General features: G+C 46.3%; 1 protein-coding gene and 1 long non-coding RNA gene across 3 annotated transcripts in view; one reads left to right on the forward strand and one right to left on the reverse strand.

Moving 5' to 3' along the window:
- Positions 1-15,630, forward strand: part of PNLIPRP1 (pancreatic lipase related protein 1) — a 31,440-nt gene extending 15,810 nt beyond the window's left edge. For both annotated transcript variants that reach the window (XM_009245830.4, XM_054522926.2), the window contains exons 4-12: positions 1,209-1,343; positions 2,707-2,815; positions 4,307-4,426; positions 4,526-4,645; positions 6,504-6,622; positions 7,542-7,671; positions 10,493-10,601; positions 11,920-12,087; positions 15,567-15,630. In XM_009245830.4, the coding sequence (XP_009244105.4) occupies positions 1,209-1,343; positions 2,707-2,815; positions 4,307-4,426; positions 4,526-4,645; positions 6,504-6,622; positions 7,542-7,671; positions 10,493-10,601; positions 11,920-12,087; positions 15,567-15,630 (1,074 nt within the window). The remainder of the gene's footprint in view (positions 1-1,208; positions 1,344-2,706; positions 2,816-4,306; positions 4,427-4,525; positions 4,646-6,503; positions 6,623-7,541; positions 7,672-10,492; positions 10,602-11,919; positions 12,088-15,566) is intronic.
- On the reverse strand, positions 5,793-16,225 carry LOC129048363 (uncharacterized). The gene is made up of 3 exons (XR_008510644.2): positions 16,054-16,225; positions 6,554-6,746; positions 5,793-6,088 (listed from the first exon to the last, which is right to left on the reverse strand). It is a non-coding gene; the product is annotated as an uncharacterized LOC129048363 (long non-coding RNA).
- Positions 16,226-24,888: the final 8,663 nt, after the last annotated feature.

The following is a 24,888-nucleotide window of genomic DNA, read 5'->3' on the forward strand; positions in this document are numbered from 1 at the left end:
GCCCTTGGTTTAACAGGCATTTCACTCTCGGCACCTTTCCTGTCCTATCATTAATAAGCATCTTATTGATACAGTTTATACTCCAAATTCTCCAGGCTTGTGAAAGTTTCCTCAGGATTGCTTGAAAATGAAAGTCCTGGCCAGGCGCAGTGGCTCATGCCTGTAATCCCAGCACTTTGAAAGGCTGAGGCGGGTGGATCACCTGAGGTCAGGAGTTCGAGACCAGACTAGCCAACATGATGAAACACTGCCTCTACTAAAAATACAAAAATTAGCCAGGTGTGGTTGCAGGCACCTGTAGTCCCAGCTACTCTGGAGGCTGAGGCAGGAGAATCGCTTAAACTAGGAGGCTAGGAGGTGGAGGTTGCAGTGGGCTGAGATGGTGCCACTGCACTCCAGCCTGGGCGACAGAGCGAGACTCTGTCTTAAAAAAAAAAAAAAAAGAAAAAGAAAAGAAAAGAAAAGTCCTGAGGAGAAAACTCCCACTATCTCTGTGCATGTGATCACACATATTAGTATACTATATGTGGAATGATTCCAAGTGCATTTTAAATTTATAGTACCATTTTAAATTCAAGCTGGTAATATGTACTGCCTGGCAGAACTCCTAAAGATATATCAGCTCCTTCGACATCCAGGAAGACATTTTCCTTCCAGAATTCTTCAATCTCTTTTAAATCAGTACAGTTCTATTTTTCAAATATCTACATGTGTCTACTCCTTGAAGTACTGTGTCATCGTGACTATAAAAATAGTGAAGCTTCTCTCTCACTTTCCAGCTCAGTAAATGCCCAGCAGCCTGGGGCATCACCAAGAGCCTGAAAGGACCCCTCACAGTCAAATCTGCAAGGTCATTTAGACACTGGCCACCGGAGATTGCACCTAAGACTTTTCCTTTTCAAAATAGGACTCTTTTCATGATGCAATTGTTTTTCCCTTACTAACCAACCTTACTGAATTTGGTTGAAGGAAACCAGAGAGTGGCCAGCTTCCAATTAATCTGCAAGCTGGAGGGGGAATCAGTTTGCCTTTCTCATAGCATTCACCCTGAAGGATAACTCCTAATTACCAACAGGATTCCCTAACAGAGTCTAGTTTATCTCATGCCCTAGCTAGGAAAAGAGAGAAGTGGCCATTTCTGAGCCCTGGTTGGATAAGGTTTCCCTGCTCCCATTATCTCCCCAACCCCGCTATCTCCCCAACACCAGAACCTGTTCGAGGTGGAGGAGGTGAACTGCATCTGTGTGGACTGGAAGAAGGGCTCCCAAACCACCTACACACAGGCTGCCAACAACGTGCGAGTGGTGGGCGCCCAGGTGGCCCAGATGCTCGACATCCTCTTGGTGAGTCAGCTGGCTGGGCTATGTGAGGAGGGAAGCAGTACCTGCTGGTCTCTGTTTGGTAGAGATGCAGCTGAGAGTTATGGATTAAAGAAGGAGAAAGAATTGATACCCAGACCTTACTTCTAAAACTCTGAAATTTGCCTTCATAATGACACGCCAGTGAAAGCAAAAATAAGAATCGCTAACACTTAGTGGTTTTTTTAAAATCATCTTCAATTTACAGATAAAGAAACTGTTTAACTAGATAAACTAGTTAAACAGAAAGTTTAACTAGTTTACTCCCAAAGTCATAAAGCAAATGAATAGAAGAGTTGCCTTTTGATCCAGACCATCTAGCTTCAGAATTCACCCACAACACCAGGTGGGCTCTGTTTGGGGTGAAACACAGCATGGCCAGAGAGAGCCACAGAGAGCCAACGGACAGTACGTGCAATTGGCATGTACCAGCTCTACTGGCCTGGTGGTGTGGGTGCTATTGATGTTGGGGAATTCCTTCTGCCACAATCATTTCACTTATTTCTTCCTACACTGTTTCATTATAGCTAACTCCTTCAGTCTTTAATTCTTTAAGTTGCTAATCCTTTGTGACTATTTTCTATACCAGGTAATGACTACAGCCATTTCTGTCTTATAGTTAAAGGGTCTACAAAAGAATCAACTTCTGCACTCCTGCAGAAATCAAAACCCATGGTATTTGTACAAGAAGTATGGTACACCGATAAATGAAGGGCTTTTGGGTGAATGTCTCTGAGATCAACATGTGCAAATACCTCATAGCTCTATTTGATTTGCTTGTTCACCAGTTTTTTTGGAGCACAATGTCAGGAGTATGTGAGGAAGTAAAGAAGACACATGAGGTCCCAGATCATCAAGGAGCTTGCAGTGAAGACTTGCAATGCCAGTAGAGTGTGATCTATTCGTGGGTTCTGATGGGGAGAGTAGGAGCTTTACAGGAACACATAGAAGGCAGCTAATCCACACTGATGGGGCGGGGAAAGGGATTAAGGAGGTCTCCCAAGGAAGAGACGTCTAAATTGAGAGCTGAAGGCTAGTCTGTTGATGTTCGCTGGCAAGTGCTTGGGGGACAGACAACAACAGGAAGAGAAGAACAAACCAGGCCCAGAGGTGAGAGGCTATGATGTATTTGAGGGTCTGAAAGTTCAACAAAGGGTTTGGCTGAAGAGTCTAGAAAAATAGATGATGAGTTAGGAAAGCTCTGAGGCCTTCAAAATGAGTTTGGGCTTGATCCTGAAGGCAACGAGAGGCATGGAAGGTTTTCAGCAGAGGAGTAATATCAATTAGGCTGGCATTTTAGAAAAACCACAGCAAAAAATATCCTGAAAATACAATCTTCCCTCTCCAGACAGAGTATAGCTACCCCGCTTCCAAAGTTCACCTCATTGGCCACAGCCTGGGAGCCCACGTGGCTGGAGAGGCAGGCAGCAAGACTCCAGGCCTGAGCAGGATTACAGGTAAGGCCCCAGAGGCAGGGCCCCAGTTTTGTCTCCAGAAACCCCAGAATGAGGTCCCAAGAATGCAGCCCAGTTGAGAGCTCCCCTGAAGGAGACTGCCCCCCTTGGCTGTGATAGAGCTGCTTGGAGCCTGCACAGAACATTTTAGGGAGCCCCCAAGAAGCTCATGTGCCACCTTCATGGCAAGCGAAGGATGATTCTGTTCCTCTTTGCTTCTTCCACCTCTGTCCTAGCCCCTCCTTTCTAAGTCCTGGTTTTCTGGTGGTGGTGGTCTCTCAACAGGACTGGGCACCCAGGAAAATGCAGAGTGAGACTAGTATGAACATGAGCAAAACATAATCAAGGAGGGTCTATATTGCCAATTCTTTCTCCCTTCTCTTTGAAATCAAGGGCAGAATAGAACCTAAAAATTGTTTCCCACTGCTTCTACTAGTAGAAGAAACCCAGTCGCCATTATGGCCAAAAGCATTCTTTTAACCCAGTCAAAGCATTTGAATTATAACAGCAACAAGATATAGTTACATAATATGATGGTGATATTAATAATAATGCTATTATAATTATTATAGTAAGCATAGATTAAGTGCCTGCTTATCCCAAATACTGAACAAAATGCTTTATATTTTCTCATATAATTCTTAGAACTGAAGAAAAAGGCTCAGGGATGCAAATAACTTGCCCAAAGCCACACAACTCGTCAGTGGGAGAACCGAGATCCAGACCTGGTTTTGCAACTCTTTATAAGAAATCTCTTTTATTTTCAGCTGGCAACTACATTCACGTTTCTATTTTATCAGCTGCTCTAACAAAGCCTTCAAACAAAGCCTTCAAAAACTATTAACAAATCCAAGATCCCTGCTAAGAAGGAAATTTGTCAAAAATAATAATTTTTAATAACTTACTTACACACCGATGACTACACCAGACATTGTGCTAAGTGCTACATATTAACTCATTTAATCTGTAACAACCATATCAAATAGATGCCATTATCATCCCATTTTGTAAAATGAAGAACCTGAAGCACAAAAAGGTAGAGTGACATGCTCAAGGTCATGCATCTTGCCCCAAAAGCAGCTGAGTAGGAATTTGGAGCCAGGCAACCTAGACCCAGAACCTGTGTTCTTAACTATGATACCATATTGCTTCACCCCTTTCTTTCTACAAGCTTGGGGAGAGAAAGGATGTTGAAGAAGAAAGATATACAAGTAAATGGGAGACTCTGGTGTGGAAAAAATCCTTGCTTAAACAAAATCTAAATTTATTTGCTCATTTGTCCTCCTCCATCCACGCCACTGGGAACCCTTTTGCAATGAGCCACATTCAGACTCTATGTCCTCATATTTAGCACCCAAGGCCATGGCACTGCATAACTCCAGGGCATGGTACCCCTTGAGTTGGGCAGTGCATAGCCTGGGCAGCTGTACACCTTGGTGCTGCTGACATCTACAGTCAGGTCTATTTTTCTGCAGTGCTGATCATCTCTTTTAGGGTTGGATCCTGTAGAAGCAAGTTTTGAAGGTACTCCTGAAGAGGTGCGACTAGATCCCTCTGATGCTGACTTTGTTGATGTGATTCACACGGATGCAGCTCCCCTGATCCCATTCTTGGGTGAGACCTAAAATGCGCCAGCTGTGAGCATGCACAACTGTGTTTTAACCATGAAAGTCCTGCATGACAAAAAGCTCATTGTTGTTCTAAACATTTCAGGTTTTGGAACAAACCAACAGATGGGTCATCTTGACTTCTTCCCCAATGGAGGAGAGAGCATGCCGGGATGCAAGAAGAATGCCCTGTCTCAGATTGTGGATCTAGATGGCATCTGGGCAGGTAAAGTCATGGTGGGGCGAGGGGAGCAGAGTGAGTGCTTTCCTGGAGTGACCAATACCTTTCTGTAGCAAATCTTAAGAATAAAAATGTCTTTAAAAATATACAATTCCCTCTTCTGAGGATTATTTCAGAAAAAAATGTAGCTACATAGGATTTGTTATATCTCAGCTTTACTGCTTTTGTGCTTCCTTAAAACATTGCTGTGGATGTCCTGGCGTGTACAAGCAACAGAGAATTATAAAACTGTCACTTAAAGCTGTGACTCCAACAATCAATTGGTAGTTACCTATAGAGAAAGGAAATACCATAAGAGCAAACATCCTGACTGTAACTTTTGTAACAAGAGACTTTTGCTACAAATTCTCTCTTGGGAGTCAGTGATAAGTTTCAAAATGATGTAATCAGCTCCCTTTCAGTACCTAGAATGAGAATATTCCCAATGATTTTCACAGCAAGCCTATTTGCACAATGAGACCATTGCTCACCCATGTTGAGTAGGAATGAGGAGCAAATCACAGTTAAGAAAGGTGAGATGGGAGACTGCTACTGGACGTGGTTATTCTTTATTGTTGATCTAGTGCACTTGGGAAGAAGGGGCATCCTGCAGACACAGCTCTGACTCTGTATCTAATGAGGCCAAAAGGACAATGGACTGGAGAAGTTTTCATCCAGACTTGTCTTGTGGCACCACACAGGAAAAAAACCTTAGTAGTCTAACCAAATGTAGTGACTAAAGATTTTTATTGAATTTCATCAAAATGGCTTGGCATATATGGATGCCATCAAAGCAAATATTAAGAATGGGGACAGGCTAGACGTGATGGCTCACGCCTATAATCCCAGCACTTTGGGAGGCCGAGGCGGGCAGATCACTTGAGGTCAGGAGTTTGAGACCAGCTTGGCCAACATGGTAAAACCCTGTCTCTACTAAAAATACAAAAATTAGCCAGGCGTGGTGGTGCATGCCTGCTATCCCAGCTACTCGAGAGGCTGAGTCAGGAGAATCACTCAAACACAGGAGGCAAAGGTTGCAGTGAGCCGATACCATGCCATTGCACCACAGCCTGGGCAACAAGAGCGAAACCCCATCTCAAAAATAAAATAAAATAAAAAATAAAGAATGAGGACATATGCAGTTTGTCTTTCACAGCCTCATGAGGGTTTGCGTGCATAGGGCAGTCAAAACTCTTCATCAGTAATGGCCCAGAAAGCTCAGGCCAGGTCTAGAAGGTATACTGTAACATTTGTCACTTGGCAGGAGTTGCAGGGAGCCAAGAAAGGTTGCAAGGAAAATCAAGACGCTATAAGAGTGATGCTCATACAAAGCCACCTAAAGTTATCCAGCCCTTGTTTTTATTTGTATAACTGCCGCATGGAAATGCCCTTGCATTGGCTTGGTCATGTCACATCTGGTCATGTCTTTGAGGACCTCCAGCATGGTGCCTGGGACATGAGATGGCACAAAGGTTAGAGGGATGGGCTCAAGACCAGATGGGTATGGGTTTAATTACCAGCTTTCCCATCTATTAGCTAAACTGTAAATCTGAGGCTATACTCTGTAGTTCTTTCTGTAAAATAGGGATGAGATGGTAATGCATAAATAGGGATGATATGGTACCCACCTCCTAGGAAGACTGAGGATTACATGGACAAGGCTTGTAAAGTGATCAGAACGTTGCCTGGTACACAGAAAGCACCCTCTATATGTTAACTGTCATTATTGTGGCTGAATTTTGGATTTATCTTAAGTTTCTGAAAATACGGTCGTGCTTTGGAACCATCCCATTTGGAGAGAGAGGCAGAGAAGCTGTTCCAGCCCCCCAACCACCTGTTCAGACTTCCTTATTTGTTTTCCCAGGAACCCAGGACTTTGTGGCTTGCAATCACCTAAGAAGTTACAAGTATTACTTGGAAAGCATCCTCGACCCCGATGGGTTTGCTGCATACCCCTGCACTTCCTACAAGTCCTTTGAGTCTGTAAGCTATTGTCCTGCCTCGAGCAACAGGCATCACCCCTCTGTGGGACTGCTGTCCTGCTGCGTTTGGGATTTGCAATGCCTTCTCACTACACATTTTGCATTGTCCCTTAGAGTTCATGGTCCTGTGGAGTGGAAGAGAAAAAAAAGTAAACAACTTTTGGCAGGAGGTAGCTAAAATTTGGCGGGAAGTGGCTAAAAGATGAGATGAGTCATGTGGCAGAGGAAAACTGGGAAATCAGAAAGAGCAGTCAATTCAATGATATAGAGGCTTCCTGCAGGAGGCGACCTCTGAATCTGGCTTAAAAATGATACAGTTTAGAAAACACAGGAATGCACATTTCTGGCAAGGGCAGAGTGAGAGTAGAAGAATGTATAGAGAATAATTCACACCGGAGAGAAAGCAAGGTGGATGCTGGAGTCCTATATGCCAGGCTGGCAACAAGGGGAGAGATGGAAGAATGACAGGCTAGAGCCTGCCTATTCTGGCTCATGAGAGCCAGCGTGAGTATCCCTTCCCAACTCCACATTCAGAGACATCATGTTGGTAGCCTGAAACTGGCCACAGTCAGAGTATTTACACCACTGAAATTGGTAAGCACTGCAATCCAGGGTTTTTGTCCCAGAGTGTTGGCTGCTTATCATTCACCACCTCCACTCAACAGAAGGTATAATTGATCTAACCTGGGTCCTGGGCATCAGTATTTTTTAAAGCTCCTCAAATAATTCTAATGTGTTATGCCTAAAAGTTGGGAACCCTGATCCAGATGAAGGTAATTTAGAGATCACCTGCTCCAACCCCTTTATTGTCACAAAGGAGAACGCTTTGGCTGTAGGAAAATTGAGTGTCTGCTCCCTCAGATGTATCAATCATACAAACACAAATTCTCCTTACAGTCCCATCTATCTCTTCTGATTAGGACAAGTGCTTCCCATGTCCAGATCAAGGTTGCCCACAGATGGGTCACTATGCTGATAAATTTGCTGGCAGGACAAGTGAAGAGCAGCAGAAATTCTTCTTGAACACAGGAGAGGCTAGCAATTTCGCCCGTAAGTTGCACTTTGACTACCTGCCCATGTAAAGAAAGTATATAGTTTCTGTTACAAATGAGGGGCTTGCTTTCAACCTGAAATATTTGTGGGTACATTTTAATTATCTTAGAAATGGACACATTCACCCAAACTATCACAGTTACAAGTCAACTGAGGATTTAGAAAGAGTGTGCATTTCTTCCGTTCTATTTCTGTAGCACGAAATGAGAGCGAGCAACTAGTATAATTAATGGGATGCGGCCAGTTTGCACATCCTTGCTACCCTGAATTTTTACCACTCCACAGTTCATTGTTTCTTTCCTTTTTAAGGCCGCATCAGACACACCTGTTCTCTTCATTCAGCAAAGATGTAATTGGTACCAGCTCTTTGCTGGGCTGTGTCCCTTAAGAAGCCCAACTCCATTCTCTGCTTTCCCCTCTGTCTGTGCATCCCTGATGCCCAGGGGCTGCCTCGCTGGTGGAGTGCAGGCAGGAATCAGGGGGAAGGATGATTTCTCTCCAAAACCTACTGAATGGACTAAGACACAGGGTAGAGACTGGGCATGTTTGGGCCACTTTGTACCAACCTGCCCCATGACAGTTCCATAGGAGGTAACCCAGTAAAGACAGAGGTTATACATTCATATAAATATATAACACATCTTACATAGTTTTTAAAGTCATATTTATTGAGGTATAATTTATATTTGGCAAAATGCCCGCTTTTTAGCACACACTTCTATGAGTTTGGACAAATGAATTGTTGTGTAACCACCTCCAAATCAAGATACAGAAAATTTCTATCACCATATATATCACTCTGTATTTTTTTTTTTTTTTTTGAGATGGAGTCTCGCTCTGTTGCCCAGGCTGGAGTGCAGTGGCGTGATCTCAGCTCACTACAAGCTCTGCCTCCTGGGTTCACGCCATTCTCCTGCCTCTGCCTCTCGAGTAGCTGGGACTACAGGCGCCCACCACCATGCCCGGCTAATTTTTTTTTATATTTTTAGTAGAGACGGGGTTTCACCGTGTTAGCCAGGATGGTCTTGAGCTCCTGACCTTGTGATCCGCCCTCCTCGGCCTCCCAAAGTGCTGGGATTACAGGCGTGAGCCACTGCGCCTGGCCCACTCTGTATATTTTTTTGTAAGAAGACATTGATTAATCAATTCTTCCACTGATGTTGTGATGCATTAAATACTTGCCAATATTTCAACAACAAATTAAACACTCAAAAACCATGTATTCATTCCTCAATCAACATTTATTTATGGGCTAGCACAGACTATGCTAGACACTGAGGATGCAGGGACGAACAAGACACTCCTCTCATGAAATTAATAATCCAGCCAAAGACAGAACCTGGGCAAGCAACTACAAGGGTGTTGGGCTTGGTGGCTGTTGCCATGACATTATGGGACAGAGAACCCGGCCCTGACCAGAAGGAGGGTCAGGGTCAAGGTCTCTGAAGATACGAAAGATGAATAGGAGTTAGGCAAGAATCATGTGTGTGTATATTAATGTACATCTGTGCACATGTGTGGGTGTATGCATGCGTGAGTGTGTTTATGTGTGTATGTACCTTTGTGTGTATGCATGTGTTTATATATGTATGTATATGTGTGTCTGTATGTTTATGTGTGTGCATGTGTACATGTGTGTGTTTGTATGTGGGTATCTATGTATATGTGTGTGGTTATATGTGTGTAGGTTTGTGTGTGTGTGCATATACACATGCATGTTTGTGTAGATGTATTTGTGTGTGCACATGCGTATGTTTGTGTATATGTATTTGTGTATGTGCACACACATGCATGTGTATATGTATTTTGTGTGTGCACATGCGTATGTTTGTGTGTATGTATTTGTGTGTGTGCACGCACATGCATATGTTTGTGTATATGTATTTGTATTTGTTTGTGTGTGCATGCAGGCCCTGGGATAGCACTTCAGGTAGGAGCCTAAGTGACAACTGCTCATGCACCTACTCTGTGCTAGAGACTGCCCAGGGCCCTGGGGAGCAGAGAGGAACCACAGTCCCCGCCCTCGAGGTGCTTGCCAGGCTGCACTCCCGAGCTACCTTCCCAAATGTGGAGACAAGCCCCCATTCCCTCTCTCTTCACCTTACCTCACTATACTGCCATTCTGGGGCAGAGCTGGCCAACAGAACTTTCTGCAATGAGGGACATATTCTGTGTAGCCATTAGCCTCATGTGGCAATTTAACATTTGCAACACAGCTAATGAGTTTGAGAAACTAAATTTTTAATTGTATTTAATTTGGATTTAAATGTAAGCAGCCACATGTGGCTGGTGACCTCCTCACTGGGCAATGCAGTTCTAGAGGGGGATGCTGCTAAATACGTACTTCTCCTTAAGGCCTTGTTTGATTTGTAGATTAACAAATGGAATTTCTTATACTTTGGCTGGGTGTGGGGCTCACACCTGTATTCCCAGCACTTTGGGAGGCTGACACGGGAGGATCACTTGAGGTCAGGAGTTGGAGACCAGCCTGACCAACATGGCGAAACTCTGTCTCTACTAAAAATACAAAAATTAGCCAGGCATGATGGTGCGCGCCTGTAGTCCCAGCTACTAGGGAGGCTGAGGCAGGAGAATTACTTCAACCTGGGAGGCGGAGATGGCAGTGAGCCAAGATTGCACCACTGCACTCCAGCCTGGGTGACAGAGTGAGACTCCATCTCAAAAAATAATAATAATAATTTTTAAAAAAAGAATTTATTATGCTTTGATGCCTCAGAGTAAGAGAAGGAGACAAGTCTGGGATATAGGCTACCTATTTTGTATGTGAATAAATTGAACTCTTCCATCTCCTGTGCAGGCTGGAGATATGGAGTTTCTATCACACTGTCTGGAAGAACAGCCACTGGTCAGATCAAAGTTGCTTTGTTTGGAAATAAGGGAAACACTCACCAGTACAGTATCTTCAGGTAATTTCCTATTTTAACACTACGTCTCATTTGATGATATACACAGGCTTCAAACCACACACTTAATTTGAACACTTACCATCTCTTTATATGTCGATGGTTTTTAATTATAGTCATGCAACATGTAACAACATTTTAGTTGATGGACCACATACACAACAATTGCTCTATAAGCTTGTAATAACTGTACTTTTTCTATGTTTGGGTGTTTAGATACACAAATACTTACCATTGTGTTCCAATCGTCTACAGAACTCAATACAGTAACATGTAGTACAGGTTTGTAACCTAGGAGCAATAGGCTGTACCATACAGCCTAGGTATGTAGTAGGCTATGCCATCTACGTTTGTGTAGTACAGGTTTGTAACCTAGGAGCAATAGGCTGTACCATACAGCCTAGGTATGTAGCAGGCTATGCCATCTACGTTTGTGTGAGTACATGCTATGATGCCCACACGAGGATTAAATCACCTAAGGACACATTTCTCAGAACATATCTCCACTGTTAAGCAACGCAGGACTATATTACTTTATGTACTGAAGTTAATTGCAGACTTCTGCTAATAATTTTTTTCTGTTATAAACCTAGGCATTTTGTCCTTTCTCTCTCTCTCTCTTTTTTTTTTTTTTTTTTTTTGAGAAAGAGTCTTGCTCTGTCACCCAGGCTGGAGTGCAGTGGCACGATCTTGGCTCACTGCAACCTCTGCCTCCCGGGTTCAAGAAATTCTCGTGCCTCAGCCTCCCAAGTAGCTGAGATTACAGGCATGTGCCACCACACATGGCTGATTGTTATATTTTTAGTAGAGACGGGGGGGGTTGCCATGTTGGCCAGGCTGGTCTTGAACTTCTGGCCTCAAGTGATCTACCCACTTTGGCCTCTCAAAGTGCTGGGATTACAGGTGTGAGCCACCATGCCTGGCCTCTTTCTCTCTTAATAGATGTTTTTTTAAACATAAATCTAATATTACTTCAGATATCCTGTTTTCTGATTAGTACAATAACACATGGCTAATTGTGCCATACTATGTGGCTAATTTGTTACTGTACAAATAATTCTTCCAAAACATATAAAATGATATGCAGGAATTCTATTTTATTTTCTATTAGAAAGCTTTAAGGAAAAATTAACTTGAGTTTTAAAAACCATAGTTTGAGGTGCTAGCATATAGCTGGCTTTTCCATTTCTCCATCCTTTATTTGGAAATTAATTCAGAAAAATAATCCTGTTAATCTAGAATAGAAAACAGCAGCATGGCATTGTATGGTAATTAGAACTCATTTCCATGAACAGGGATGTTTATGTTTCTCTATTTCAAGGGGGATTCTCAAACCAGGCTCAACCCATTCCTATGAGTTTGATGCAAAGCTGGATGTTGGAACAATTGAGAAAGTCAAGTTTCTTTGGAATAACAATGTGATAAATCCAACCCTCCCCAAAGTGGGTGCTGCTAAGATCACTGTGCAAAAGGGAGAAGAGAAGACAGTGTATGTATCTTTGCTGGCTGGTGCCTAAAAATGTTTGCAGAGATTCATGTTATAATGAAAACCCACCCCAAAAAGTTATGTGTAGTTAAGCAAGAAAAGCCAAGAAAATTTACCCATCTGTGGCCCCTTCTCCCCAAACAAGCAACTGACAAAGAGCATAAAACGTTTCTGTTGGGTGCACCTTATTGGGTGTTCTCAGCACTGCCTGTGGGAATACAGAAGATAAGGCTGCACTTTCAAGGTAAAATAAGAAAATATAAGAAAGAGAACAAGAAATCCTTTCTGAAGGGTACAAGTTTATAAGTATGGGCTAGTGAATAGCTAGACTTGAAAGAGGAGAAGACCAATCACATTTCAGGATAATAAAACGGAAAATAAATTGGTTTTAGGAAAAGATCGAAAATTTTACATAGGACAAGAAAGCACTATAGGATTGCAATACTTGTGAGATCCTGACCTGTGGTCTCCCTGGCTTTGGGCCTGAATAAGCACAGCGCCGTGGGTAGGAAAAAGGGACAGCTGGAGGAAAGTTGGAGTGGTGATCTGAGAGGGCAGAGTGACTGTCTCTCAAACCTCAGACCCCAAGTCTGGCCAGTAGAACATGTGGCTTTGTGGGAAGGAGATCCTGGGCTCTCAGCCACCGATGGTCTTGAAGTTTGGGGTTAGGTGGAGTCACTGAGTTCAGGTCCCAGAGATTGTCACTCCCCCAGGTGGGGAGGGTGGGGTGGCAGAGTAGAATGGGGGCTGACTCCACATCTGGGTCTCCTTGAACTGGATGACCCAGTGAGGTTATCCCTATCCCCACGAGGCAAGAAGAACAAGGAGGCTGGCCCTGCCAGATGATCGGTGGAACCAGGAGGCCTTATAAGCTAGAGCATAGTACAGAGGAGGCTGGGCCAGGCTGGTCGGGAGCCCTGTGCAGGCTGGAGGTGCAACCAAATCCTTTCCTCCCTGACCCCATCAGAGGATACTCAGCCTCTAAAATTCAGCTCCCCAAGGCCCCATTAGCAAGCATCCCATGGCCTGGATCCTGGGACTGTGTGGTTAAAAACATGTCAGGTGGTGGCATCATTGGAATCTTAAAAATGAGAGGTGCTCCCAGGAGATGACTTGCTCACAGGTAAGACATACGAGGCCAAATCAGCCAGGGCATTGCATCTTCCAGGTTTTCTGAGGAAAGGCTGAGGCTTTCTGAACTTTCTGCAAATGGAACAGAACGTACTTAAGGCTGCACCTGAGGCCCTGTGCCCATGAGCTGTCACCTGCATTCCAGTGGCTGAGTGCAGCTCCCCTCGCTGTCTGCTCCAGAAAGACTCTTTCTTAAGAGCAGCTGGATATAAGACATCAGGTTTTTTAAACAGAGGAAAATCAAAACAGCTTCAAATCTCTCAAACTAGTTTGGGGAGTAAAAACATTGAATTAGTTGAATTACTCAAACATTTTCCTGTTATGAAAATGGCCAGTAACATTTAATAATAATAATAATAATAATAATAATAAAGAAGCTAAAGAAAATCAAGATTTTGGTCCAAGCTCTTCTCAGAATCCCCTCATATTTTTTAGTAACCTCATTGGGGTTTCAATTCCTACTAAGGAACCTGCTGACTAGGATTCCCTCCAATGACACAGCATCCAAAGAGAAAGGCAGCCCTCCCCCTCTTTATTTCTCCCTGTCCTCCTCTCTTTCTTTATTATCTTTGGTAAATGTACCCTTGCAAATGACTTTATTAAGTACCTATTGTATGGACTGGCAAATAGTAAGGGATGCAAACACAGAGGCTACACTCAAGGAGCTTACAGTTTAGCTGTTGAGAAAAATCAGACTTATGGTTCACACGGAAGGTCAAAAGACCAAATAAAGAACTCCCAGGAGAGGCTCAGAAAGACAGTGGCCAAGGAGGAAAGCAGAGGGCCCTGGGGAGCCTGTGATGGGAGGAAGGCCAGCTCTCAGGATGAGGCAGGGAGTAGCAGGGAGGAAGGGCACATGGGCAGGGCAACAGGTCCAGGTGCATAAGGGGCGACAGGGCCCAAGTGCAGGGAATATGATCGGAGGCCTCCGATGCCAAGTTAGGGCTTCTTGGAAGAAAAAATGAAACACAGAAGAGAAGGTGGGAAGGGGCCAAGGAACACAAGTGAGGAAATGGGGCAAAGCTTCCGAGCTCACAGGTGGTGAGGCCTGAGAGAAGTCCGTGGTTCTTGAACAACCACAAAAATAACTGCTTACATCTGCATTTTTTTTGTTAATTATAAGACTTTTTACATTTACCGTCATGGGATGTTGCATTCTCATCATGGAATTCTCAACAGTCTTGGGAGAATGACTGAGATGGAATCTCACTCTGTTGTCCAGGCTAGAGTACAGTGGCATGATCTCAGCTCACTGCAACCTCCACTTCCTGGGTTCAAGAGATTCTTGTGCCTCAGCCTCCCAAGTAGCTGGGATTACAGGCATGCACCACCATGCCCGGCTAATTTTCGTATTTTTAGTAGAGACTGTTGGCCAGGCTGGTCTCAAACTCCCGGCCTCAAGTGATCCACCTGCCTCGCCCTCCCAAAAGTGTGGGGATTACAGGCATGAGCCACCCCACCAGACCTTGACTTTCTCTTTTGATACTGTGTCATTGGAGGAAATCCTAGTGGGCAGGTTCTTTAGTAGGAATTAATATCCCAATAAGGTTATTAAAAAATATGAAGGGATTCTGAGAAAAGCTTGGACCAAAATCTTGATTTTCTTTAGCTTCCCAGTTATTACATCCTTCCTCAGAGTCCTCAGATAACCAGCCCCGAAGCACTCAAACGTGGGAAGGGCAATGTCATGAGGAACTCCAGGGAGGAATGCCAGGTCCCCCAACTCCAGAGCTGGAAGACAAGGTCAAGGAAGGCTTGATGTGTGATCCTACCATGGAAAATACAGCCTCTGGCATCAGATGCACCTGTTTTTGCATCTTTGTTATTCTGCTGATTAATGGAGAGCCCTCTGTGCCTCAGTTTCCTCTCCTGTAATGTACAACTAATCATCAGACCCCCCTCACACGTGTGGTGAGGATGCCGTTTGCATAAGTGAATTAAGCAGCAAAATTGGCTGCAGATGAGAAGGGCTCAGGGCGTGTTGGCTGCTGTCCCCTTCCGAGAGTGACTGGAGGACAGTATCCCTCTGTAAGCCAGGCTGCTGGGCCTATGGAGGCCGCCAGGCGACTGTGGGGACAAGGGAGTGAGAGTCCCTGCCTTCGGAGGCCACCGTCCTGTGTGACACTCCAGAACCATAGCAGACCTTGTCCTAGAGCCTCCAGGCAGCAAGCACTGCAGGCTCTGGTTGCAGCTCCAGCCCTAGTGCCCCCTCGTGCCTCCTGAATCACTCATCAACTGTGACCTGGGCTTAACCCCTTAAGAAAAAACAAAATAAAACAAAACAAAACAAAAAAGCACCCGGCTTTTGCTAAGGTGACCCAAACCCTTACAAAGCTTCCTTTTCTCCCCAGGTACAACTTCTGTAGCGAAGACACAGTGCGGGAAGACACGCTGCTCACCCTCACGCCCTGCTAAGCTCCCGGGGCGACGTGGCTGCTGCGTTTACACCAATAAAATCCACTGGTGCATCTGTATGCTTTGAGTCTATCTCCTGCCGCGGCCGCCTCCCGGGGATACATTTGGGAATGGAACGTTTGCAAATGTCCCGAGCACGTCCCCATACCTGGGTTTCTCCCCATTAACTTTGGGTCACACAGTTTCCCTGGCTCCTGTGCCTGGGTCGACTGTCTTCTCCGCGCCTGAGCTGGTGGCGATGGAATGAACTCCGGAGCCTCAGCTCGGGGATACCAGCCTTTAGCCCCGTCCCTCACTTCACAGAGAGGAAACTGAGGCCCAGAGGAGCAGGTAGCTGTTCAAACTCACTGAGTGACCCGCTGTCCCCGTCAGGTCGGAGGGCCAGGCCCCGGACCCCTCTTTCACGGACCCTCCCTGACTCACCGAGACCACCCCGAGGGATCGCGGCAGGCCCGGGAGGACGAGCCTCTCTGAGGAGGTAGATTTGAGGGTGAGGGGACCCCTCGTTGGCCCTGGCTCTTGGGGATGTGCGCAGAGGCGGGCACAGGTGCAGGGCGCTCCCGGGCTTCCGTCCCGCTCCCCTGGGTCAAGGCGGCCTCGCGGCCACCTAAGCTCAGCGTGGGGCGGAGGCGGGGCCCAGGGCGGGCCCTGCTGAAACGGGCTTTTCCATCAGCCAATCGGCTGGGGCCCCGAGGAACGCCCTCTCCCCCACCCCCCCAGCCAGTCCGGCGTCCCCATGGGCCCAACCCACAGAGACCTGGGAGGAGCGGGCGTTCGTTCAGGAGGCGTTTCTGCCCCGCGGTGGCCCAAGTCACCACTCCCCCAAGGGAGTCTCTCCGTGGTTCACCAAGCCCCGCATCCCACCCCGGCAGTCCTGGTGCCGACTTCTGTTTCTTTTTTTTTCTTTTTTTTTTTTTGAGACGGAGTCTCACTGTCGCCCAGGCTGGAGTGCAGTGGTGCGATCTCGGCTCACTCCAAGCTCCGCCTCCCGGGTTCACGCCATTCTCCTGCCTCAGCCTCCCGAGTAGCTGGGACTACAGGCGCCCGCCACCACTCCCGGCTAAGTTTTTTTGTATTTTTAGTAGAGACGGGGTTTCACCGCGTTAACCAGGATGGTCTCGATCTCCTGACCTCGTGATCCGTCCGCCTCGGCCTCCCAAAGTGCTGGGATTCCAGGCGTGAGCCACCGCACCCGGCCACCGACTTCTGTTTCTAACCTGCGTGGCCACGTCAAGCTATCATTGAACTTAAGACTTGAATGCGAGTGGGCTTCGATTGTCCCTCCAAAGCAGGGTCGTGGCGAGGATCAAAGGAGCGACCTTAGGAGGGGCGTCACAGGACAGGGTGCAAGGCGAGTGCTCGGTAAACCGCGGTGATGACGAGGGTGATAAAGACGGCGGCCAGGGACACCCACCCCTTGGGTGGTGGCACCAAGTGGGAGACAGCCGAACCCTCTGGTTCTCTGTCAGTTTCAGCAGCATCCGCCGTGAACCCACACCCCAGGCAAAAAGCTCAATCAATGGAACGTAGATTCGCCACTTATCAAATACCAGCTTTGTACCCACCCCTTTGCCAGGCATTGGCAGGAGAGTAAATCAGAAGACATGCTGCCCCCAGGCAGTGCTGGGTGTTAGGGAGGCTGCCCCTGAAAAAGCACTGTGATGCTGCCTGCTAGGCACAAAAAGCAAGGCAGGTCCCAGGCCAGGGAATTTCAGAAGAGGGAAGGAGCAAGATGAGATGGCTCCACAGAGAGGGTGGTTACAGGCCCAGGCTTGAAGGAAGATGTCCTACAAAGACTGCAGGCTGGGAGGCCAGCTAGGAGGAGGTGGCATCTGCCAATACCCAGAAGTGATAAGGACCATCTGAGGGTGGTGACTGGAACCAAGGTATAAGGGAGGGAGTGTGGCTGGTTGGCCATGGGTGAGAGCCCTGCTCCCCGGTCAAGGACAGTCTGTCTCACCATGCTTCCCAGACTGACAGCTATGGGTGATGACTTGGGAAAAACAATTTTAAAATAGGAAGGAAACTGAGAAGAGAGAAACTGAAGAGAGGAAGCCAGCTGGGGAGGCTCCCCAAGGCTGTTGGCCACGTCCATAAGCACTTGGCCGAGGCACTGCTCTGAACCTTGGAGTGACCTGTGGTGACCTGGGTCCCAGTTGCAGAGGCAGAGATGGTTGGATCTCCAGGGGCAGGGGAGGCAGCAGATGGACACCCGAGCTGGAACGGGGCCAGGCCCCTACTCACTCCTCCCACATTCCCTTCCTGGAACCTATATCCTTTTATCAGTTATGCAGCTGGAAAAATCCCCAGGAAGGTAAAGAACAGCAGGTTCCAAGATCACCAGTGTGAACTTTGACTACTGATCAGTGTGGGTATCTACAGTCCACTTTCTGATGCCACTGGGGAGTCCAAGCTCAGCCCCACAGATCCACAGCCCTAACACCCTGACTTGAGGAGATGTGGAGTCCAGGGCTCTCTGGGGTAGGCCTGCCCTGTCTTTATGGCCCTGACCAAATCTGATCAGGTTTCTAGATTTAAGGGGTTGTATGAGGCCAGCTTGATTGGACTTTTCTATTTGTTTTTTAAGTAACAAAAGTGGCGCATTGTTCAGAATGCACATGGATAGAGTCTTTGGGGCAATGAAAATATGCCATATTAACATTGACTTTATTAACATAAAGCTCAGATGGACATCCAGTCTTGTTGGAAGCAATGAAAAAGGGCACTGAGCTAGCATTCAGGATTCTAGTCAAGCCAGGTGACCCTGGACAAGCGGTTTCCACCTCTCTGGACCACAGCTTTCTCATGGGTAAAATGAATGCAACATTTGAGCCCTGCCTTTCTCATGTTGTCTTAAGGGTCTAACTTACAGGGATGTCCAACCATTTGGCTTCCCTGGGCCACATTGGAAAGATTGTCTTGGGCCACACATAAAATACACTAATGATAGCTGATGAGCTAAAAATAAATAAAAATAAAATAAAAGTTTAAAAACTTGCAAAAAATCTCAATGTTTTAAGAAAGTTTATGAATTTGTGTTGGGCTGCATTCAAAGCCGACATGGGCTGCATGCAGCCTGTGGGCCGTGGGTTGTACAAGCTTGGATTTTAACAGAATCAGCATCACCATGGGAATGTAAGGCTCTAGCCTTAAGTCAGTGTGCTATAAGGCGAGCAAGGCCATCTAAGGAGTGTGGTCACAGTCTGGCCGCACACCCCAAAGTTACCAGAAGGCTGTAGTCATGCAGAGCTTTGGGGTCCCTGCTAGGTAGCAATGCTTGTTAAGGTTGGCTCCATGCCACCCAATCCACACCCTGCATACAACTCCAAGGTGCACGAAGCCAAAACTCAATCAAGACATGCCAGTTGTTCTCCATCCTGGCTGCAAACCAGAGTCACCTGGGAGTTAAAAAAAAAAAAAGAAAAGAAAAGAAATAGAAAGGAACAGAGAAATCCCAGGCCCCACCCCAACCAATTAAAGGGTAATCATAAGCCACAGGCCTCTTTAAAAAGCCCACAGGTGATTCCCATGTGCAGCTAGGTGAGAGTCTGCCCTGATATAGGGGTATTTAACTCCCAGGGCTCCTGGGCAGACTCTCTCTGAGAAATTACTATGTGTTTCCATTTTGATGATAATCTATTTTTACCAGTTATAGAAATAAATCTTCCTTTTTGTTGTGATAACCTGTAGCAGAACTTTTGTTTCCTGAGCTGAGGCTTAACACAATGAAGTCAATAGGAATATTCCAGGGGGTCGTGAATTTTTTCTTTTTTTTTTTTTTTTCTGAGACGAGTCTCGCTCTGTCACCCAGGCTGGAGTGCAGTAGCGCAATCTCTACTCACTGCAAGCTCCGCCTCCCGGGTTCACGCCACTCTCCTGCCTCAGCCTCCTGAGTAGCTGGGACTACAGCCGCCCACCACCATGCCCGGCTAATTTTTTGTATTTTTAGTAGAGATGGAGTTTCACCATGTTAGCCAGGATGGTCTCGATCTCCTGACCTCGTGATCTGCCCGCCTCAGCCTCCCAAAGTGCTGGGATTACAGGTGTGAGCCACTGCGCCCAGCTTTTTTTTTTTTTTTTTTTTTTTGAGATGGAGTTTCGCTCTTGTTGCCCAGGCTAGAGTGAGTGGGACAATCTCAGCTGACTGCAATCTCTGCCTCCCAGGTTCAAGCGATTCTTGTGCCTCAGCCTCCCGAGGAGCTGGGATTACAGGCACGCACCACCATGCCCAGCTAATTTTTGTATTTTATTAGAGATGGGGGTTCACCATGTTGGTCAGGCTGGTCACGAACTCCTGACCTCAGGTGATCCACCCACCTCAACCTCCCAAAGTGTTGGGATTACAGGCGTAAGCCACCGCACCCAGCCCGTGAGAGTTTTTAGAAAGAGTAGAGTTCACATATTTACTGGCATCTGAAAAATCTTGGAGAGTATGATCTGGAACTGAAAATGTAGAACAGATGTCCAATGTCACAGGCTTTGCGAGCAGAGAGAGTTTGACCTGGGACCTGAAATGAAGGCGGAAATGTGCTGGCAAGGAGCCCCAGGCAATGGAGGAGAAATGAAGCTGGGAGACCTGGGAGTTGGGGTAGAGATGTGGAAACATTCCTGGCATGGGGAACCCCACATGTAAAAGCTCAGAAGAGGGGAAAAGCAGGTTCAGAACTGTGAGTGTTGACTGTTTGTGTCCTATGTAGGCAATTATCAGCTGGGAAGGCATCAAGGGTGTTGGCAGAAATTAGGCTGGGCAGAGGTCATATGGGAGCTGTTAGTTTGCTGGGGCTGCCATAACAAACAACCACAAGCTGAGGGGCTTAAATAATAGAAATGCATTGTCTACCCCCAGTTCTGGAGGCTGGAAGTCCAAGATGAAGGTGTGGGCAGAGTTGGTTCCTTCTGAGGGCTATGAGGGAGAATCTGTTCCAGGCCTCTTCCACAGCTTCTGATGGTTTGCTGGCCACTCATTGGCAATCTCTGCCTTCATGTTCACAGGCTGTATGTGTCTCTGTGTTCAAATTTCCCCTTTATATAAGAATGTCAATCATATTGACTTAGGGCTTACTCTAATGACCCCATTTTAACTTTATTAGCTCTGTAAAGATCCTATCTCCTAATAAGGTCATGTTCTGAAATACTGGGGGTTAGGATTCTAACATATCTTTTTGTGGGGCCTGTATTCAACCCCTATCAATGTCCATCTGCTATGGTTTAAATGTTTGTGTCCCTCCAAAATTCATGTCAAAACTTAATCCCCATTGTGACAGTATTAAGAGGTAGGGCCTTTTGGGATATGATTAAATCATGAAGGCTCCACCTTTGTGAATATCCTTATAAAAGAGGCTCCAGAGAGCTGCCTGGCCCTTCCGTCTCATCTGCCTTGCGTTCATCCTTTGTTGTCCCCTTTTACCATATGAGGATTCAGCAAGAAGGCAGCATTTTGGAAGCTGAGAGCATCCCACATCTGACACTGAATCTGCTGGTGCCTTGATCTTGGACTTCCCAGCCTCCAGAACTGTGAGAAATAAATTTCTGTTCTTTATAAATGACCTAGTCTTGGGTATTTTATTATAGCAGCGCAAATGGACTAAAATATCACCCTTGCATACCTAGCTTTGGTGCTTGGACTTCACCTAAATTCTTACCCCTCTCCACAGAGTTATTCTCTTTAAATAAAGCCCAAATTACATGATAGCTCTCCTCACCTGCCTTTTCTTCTTAGTGCTTTTGATCATTTGTAATTATGTATGTATTTATAGGTAACCATTTCCTGTGCCCCATGGGACCATCAGTCCATGAAGGCAGGGAAGGAGGATCTTTTGCTCACTGTTGTGCCTTCAAGGCTGGAAGAGCTCTAGCACATTGTAGCCACGTGAAAATGAATGTGAATGAGTGAACCAACATGTGAATAATGCATCTGAAGGGAGTGAGGAACCACCCACATGATTCAAGCTGAGAAGGACTTTAGGAAATGGAGGAGGCTGACCTGGAGGGAGATGCAGTGGCCTAGACAGAGGTGATGCTAGCCCTAGGAGGCGAAAGGCAGGGGGAATGAAGGGAGGGGACCAGGCATGGTGGCTCATGCCTATAGTACCAGTACTTTAGGAGGCCAAGGCAGGAGGATCGCTTGAGCTCAGGAGTTCAAGACCAGCCTGGGCAGCGTGGTAAAACTCCTTCTTTACAAAAAACACAAAAATTAGTTGGAAGTGGTGGTGCATAACTGTAGTCTTAGCTACTCAGGGGGCTGAGCTGGGGAGATCTCTTGATCCTGGGAGGTGGAGGATGCAGAAAGCCGAGATTGCACTGCTGCACTCCAGCCTGGGTGTGAGACCTTGTCTTGAAAAAAGAGAAAGTTTTAAGGGGAGGGACAAATAGGTTTCAACCGGCCTCAAGGACAAGGAAAGGAGGACCCAAACCACCCCCATCCCCTGGGCAGCTGTTGTGCCAGCTGGCAGGGCTCACTCAGGCCCTGACCCTCCCACCTGCCAACCATGTGGTCAGCAAATGAGTTTTCCCACAGGTGCTGGCCTTCACTTCCTTCCCACAGTAGACAGCTGGCACCTTGGGCCTTCTTGGTGCCGTGGGCAGACAAGTGGGAGTAAATGAGTGCTGCTGGGTAGCAGCCTAGGGGGCCCAGCTGCCTGCCTTGGGCCACCCTGCGGAAGAGACCAGGCAGGCTAGGGACTGCCTATAAGCACCCAGTGTGTCTCTTCTCAACTATTGGTGACTGTGGCAGGGGTACCCAGCCCTCTTTGGAGAGCAACTTGGTGCAAGGACAATGTTCCTTGATGAGCCTAGATTCCATCTATTTCACAGATCAACAAACTGACCTGCAGGAGGAGAGACAATAGCACCATAGTAGGAGAGGAAGCCCAGAGTTCAAGTCCCTCCTCTTCCATTCGCCCTCACACTAAGCCCTTTAACCTTTCTGGGCCTCTGTTGTCTCAGCTGTAAAATGGGAATTGAATAAGACTCTCTATTTCTTGAATGTTTTACAACTCTAAGAGCTTGGATTTGATCACTGCCATTTATCTGAGGACAGCTTCTAAACCACCACCACCTGATTCCTTTCCTATTCTCAGCTCTCTCCCATGGCCCTTAACATCTGCCCTTGGGACTATATGCCCCAGATGTGTTTGCTCAGTTTACTCCTCATTACCTTGGGCATTGTTACCTCTTGGGTGATTTCTTATCACCTTTAGAAAGGGGGTTTAAGTGATGTGCTCCTTCAGGGTGACTGTTGCTTGAATAGAAAAGCAACATTCTTTCTCTGGGTTGCAGTTTCCAAAATTTCTGGTGGGGTCCCAGATTTGAAAACAACCTTGGAAGAAGATCACCTAAGTCAACCCTTACCTGCTGCTTGACTTCTGCCAACCTCTGCTCATGTTGTAATGTCATTCAAGTGGGTCAGAGAGCTCATTCCCCACCAACAAAACTCCATTCTATTTTCCAATGAGTCTGAGCTCTGGAAAGTTTTTCCTTACACTGAGCAAATCTGCCTCAGTGAGTCCTTCCAAAGCAGGGGTGACTGTGATCTGACTTGGCACTCAGAACAGAGTCTGAATAAAGCAGACCAGGAAATAACAATAATTGCTTCTTGCCTAAAGGAACTGCAACCTCTCCTTTTTTTTTCCAGCTCTGCTCTCTGGGGTGGATGTTGACCAGATGATATGCCACTGGCCACTCAGTGAGAAGTTTTCTTTGACTATTCATGGCTAGAGCCAGGTGACGATGATGATGGGACCCACAGGTTATCTGAAAGTGCCTTAGCTAAACCTCACCAAAGGCTACGAGCAAGCCACAGAATGGGTTGGCTACTGCATGGGTGGCTAAACCAAAAATCAAAGAACTACACAATCCAAAACCCTCTGTCTTTCCTAAAAAAGACAGAAATCCTTGTTAGGAATATAGAGTCAGGAAAGGAAGGTGCCTAGCTAGTCCCCTAAAATGGACCACAGGCTTCTGAACAACTGCAATCATTCTCTCTCAGGGGGAGTCCAGTGCCCAGCTGCACCTGTCAGAGCCTGAGAAAGAAATACTCCAACCTCTTCCTTCCACCATCCCACCTGCTGATACCTCCCATTGGCTGAACCCAATGAGAAGGCCAAGGGCCAAGTAGCCCAGGGAGGAAGCCCATAGAGGTAGCCTCAGGGCACAGAGCAGAGAGGAAGAAGAAGGGAGACTACATCTGGGGACACAAATAGGATCAGCTCATCACCAACCTAATGAATCATTAACTTTTTTTTGTTGTTGTTGTGTTTTGTTTTTTTTGTTTTTGCTCTTGTTTTTTTTTAGAGACAGGGTCTCCCTGTGTTGCCCAGGGTGGACTTAACTCTTGGTTTCAAGTGATCCTCCTACCTCCTTGGCCTCCTGAGTAGCTGGACTACAGGCACCACATCTGGCTAAAATGAGTCATTAACTTTTAATTCTCCATGTTCACATCTGGCAAGTATTTACTGATTACCTACTATCTGGCAGGTGCTGTGCTAGGCTGTCATGACATAGCAATGTCTACACAGAACTTGACCCTTTTGTCAAGACAAGACCTAAACAAATTGTCATGGAAATGTTATTATCAATTGGGATACTTTCTATGAAAGCAAAGATAGGGAACATGACAAGAGATGTTAAGGAAGGTCTGGTTTCAATTTGAGGATTGAAAAAGGCTTCTTTGTAAGCTGGACCCTGAGGGATGACTTTGATTTAGGCAGGGAAAGGGGAGAGTGTCAGGAAGAGGAAATAGAATGTGGAAAGACCCTGAGATGAGCACTTTCAAGACACACCTGGAGTTCAGTGAGCAAGGGAGAGACACAGGTGAGGCCAGAGAGAAAGAGAGAACACCACACTCTAAAGGCCACACTAAGGAGTTTGGATGTTTTCCCAAAAGCTACCAGCACCCACTGGTCCCATGTTATGGGCCTAGGGCTTCATTCAGCCTCATGTTTTCATTCCAGGCTCCTCAGTGGGGTCACTTATGCACATCAGTGTCGGGCCTCAGACCTAACCTCCTCTCTCAGCTGCCGAACACCTCCAGGGGCAGTGGGTGGTGACATCAGGCTTTGGATTTGCTGAGACATAGGTGACCCCATTCAGGCTTCATCATCACTACAGATTCCAGAAACCTTGACTTTTTTTCTTCTTTTAAAATTTATTTTGTTTATTTATTTTTTTATTTTATTGGAGATAGTCTCACTCTGTTGCCCAAGCTGGAGTGCAGTGGCACGATCTCAGCTTATCGCAACATCCCCCTCCCGGGTTCAA

The sequence above is a fragment of the Pongo abelii genome, chromosome 8, assembly GCF_028885655.2.
Source record: "Pongo abelii isolate AG06213 chromosome 8, NHGRI_mPonAbe1-v2.0_pri, whole genome shotgun sequence".
In the NCBI taxonomy this organism is placed as follows: domain Eukaryota; kingdom Metazoa; phylum Chordata; class Mammalia; order Primates; family Hominidae; genus Pongo; species Pongo abelii.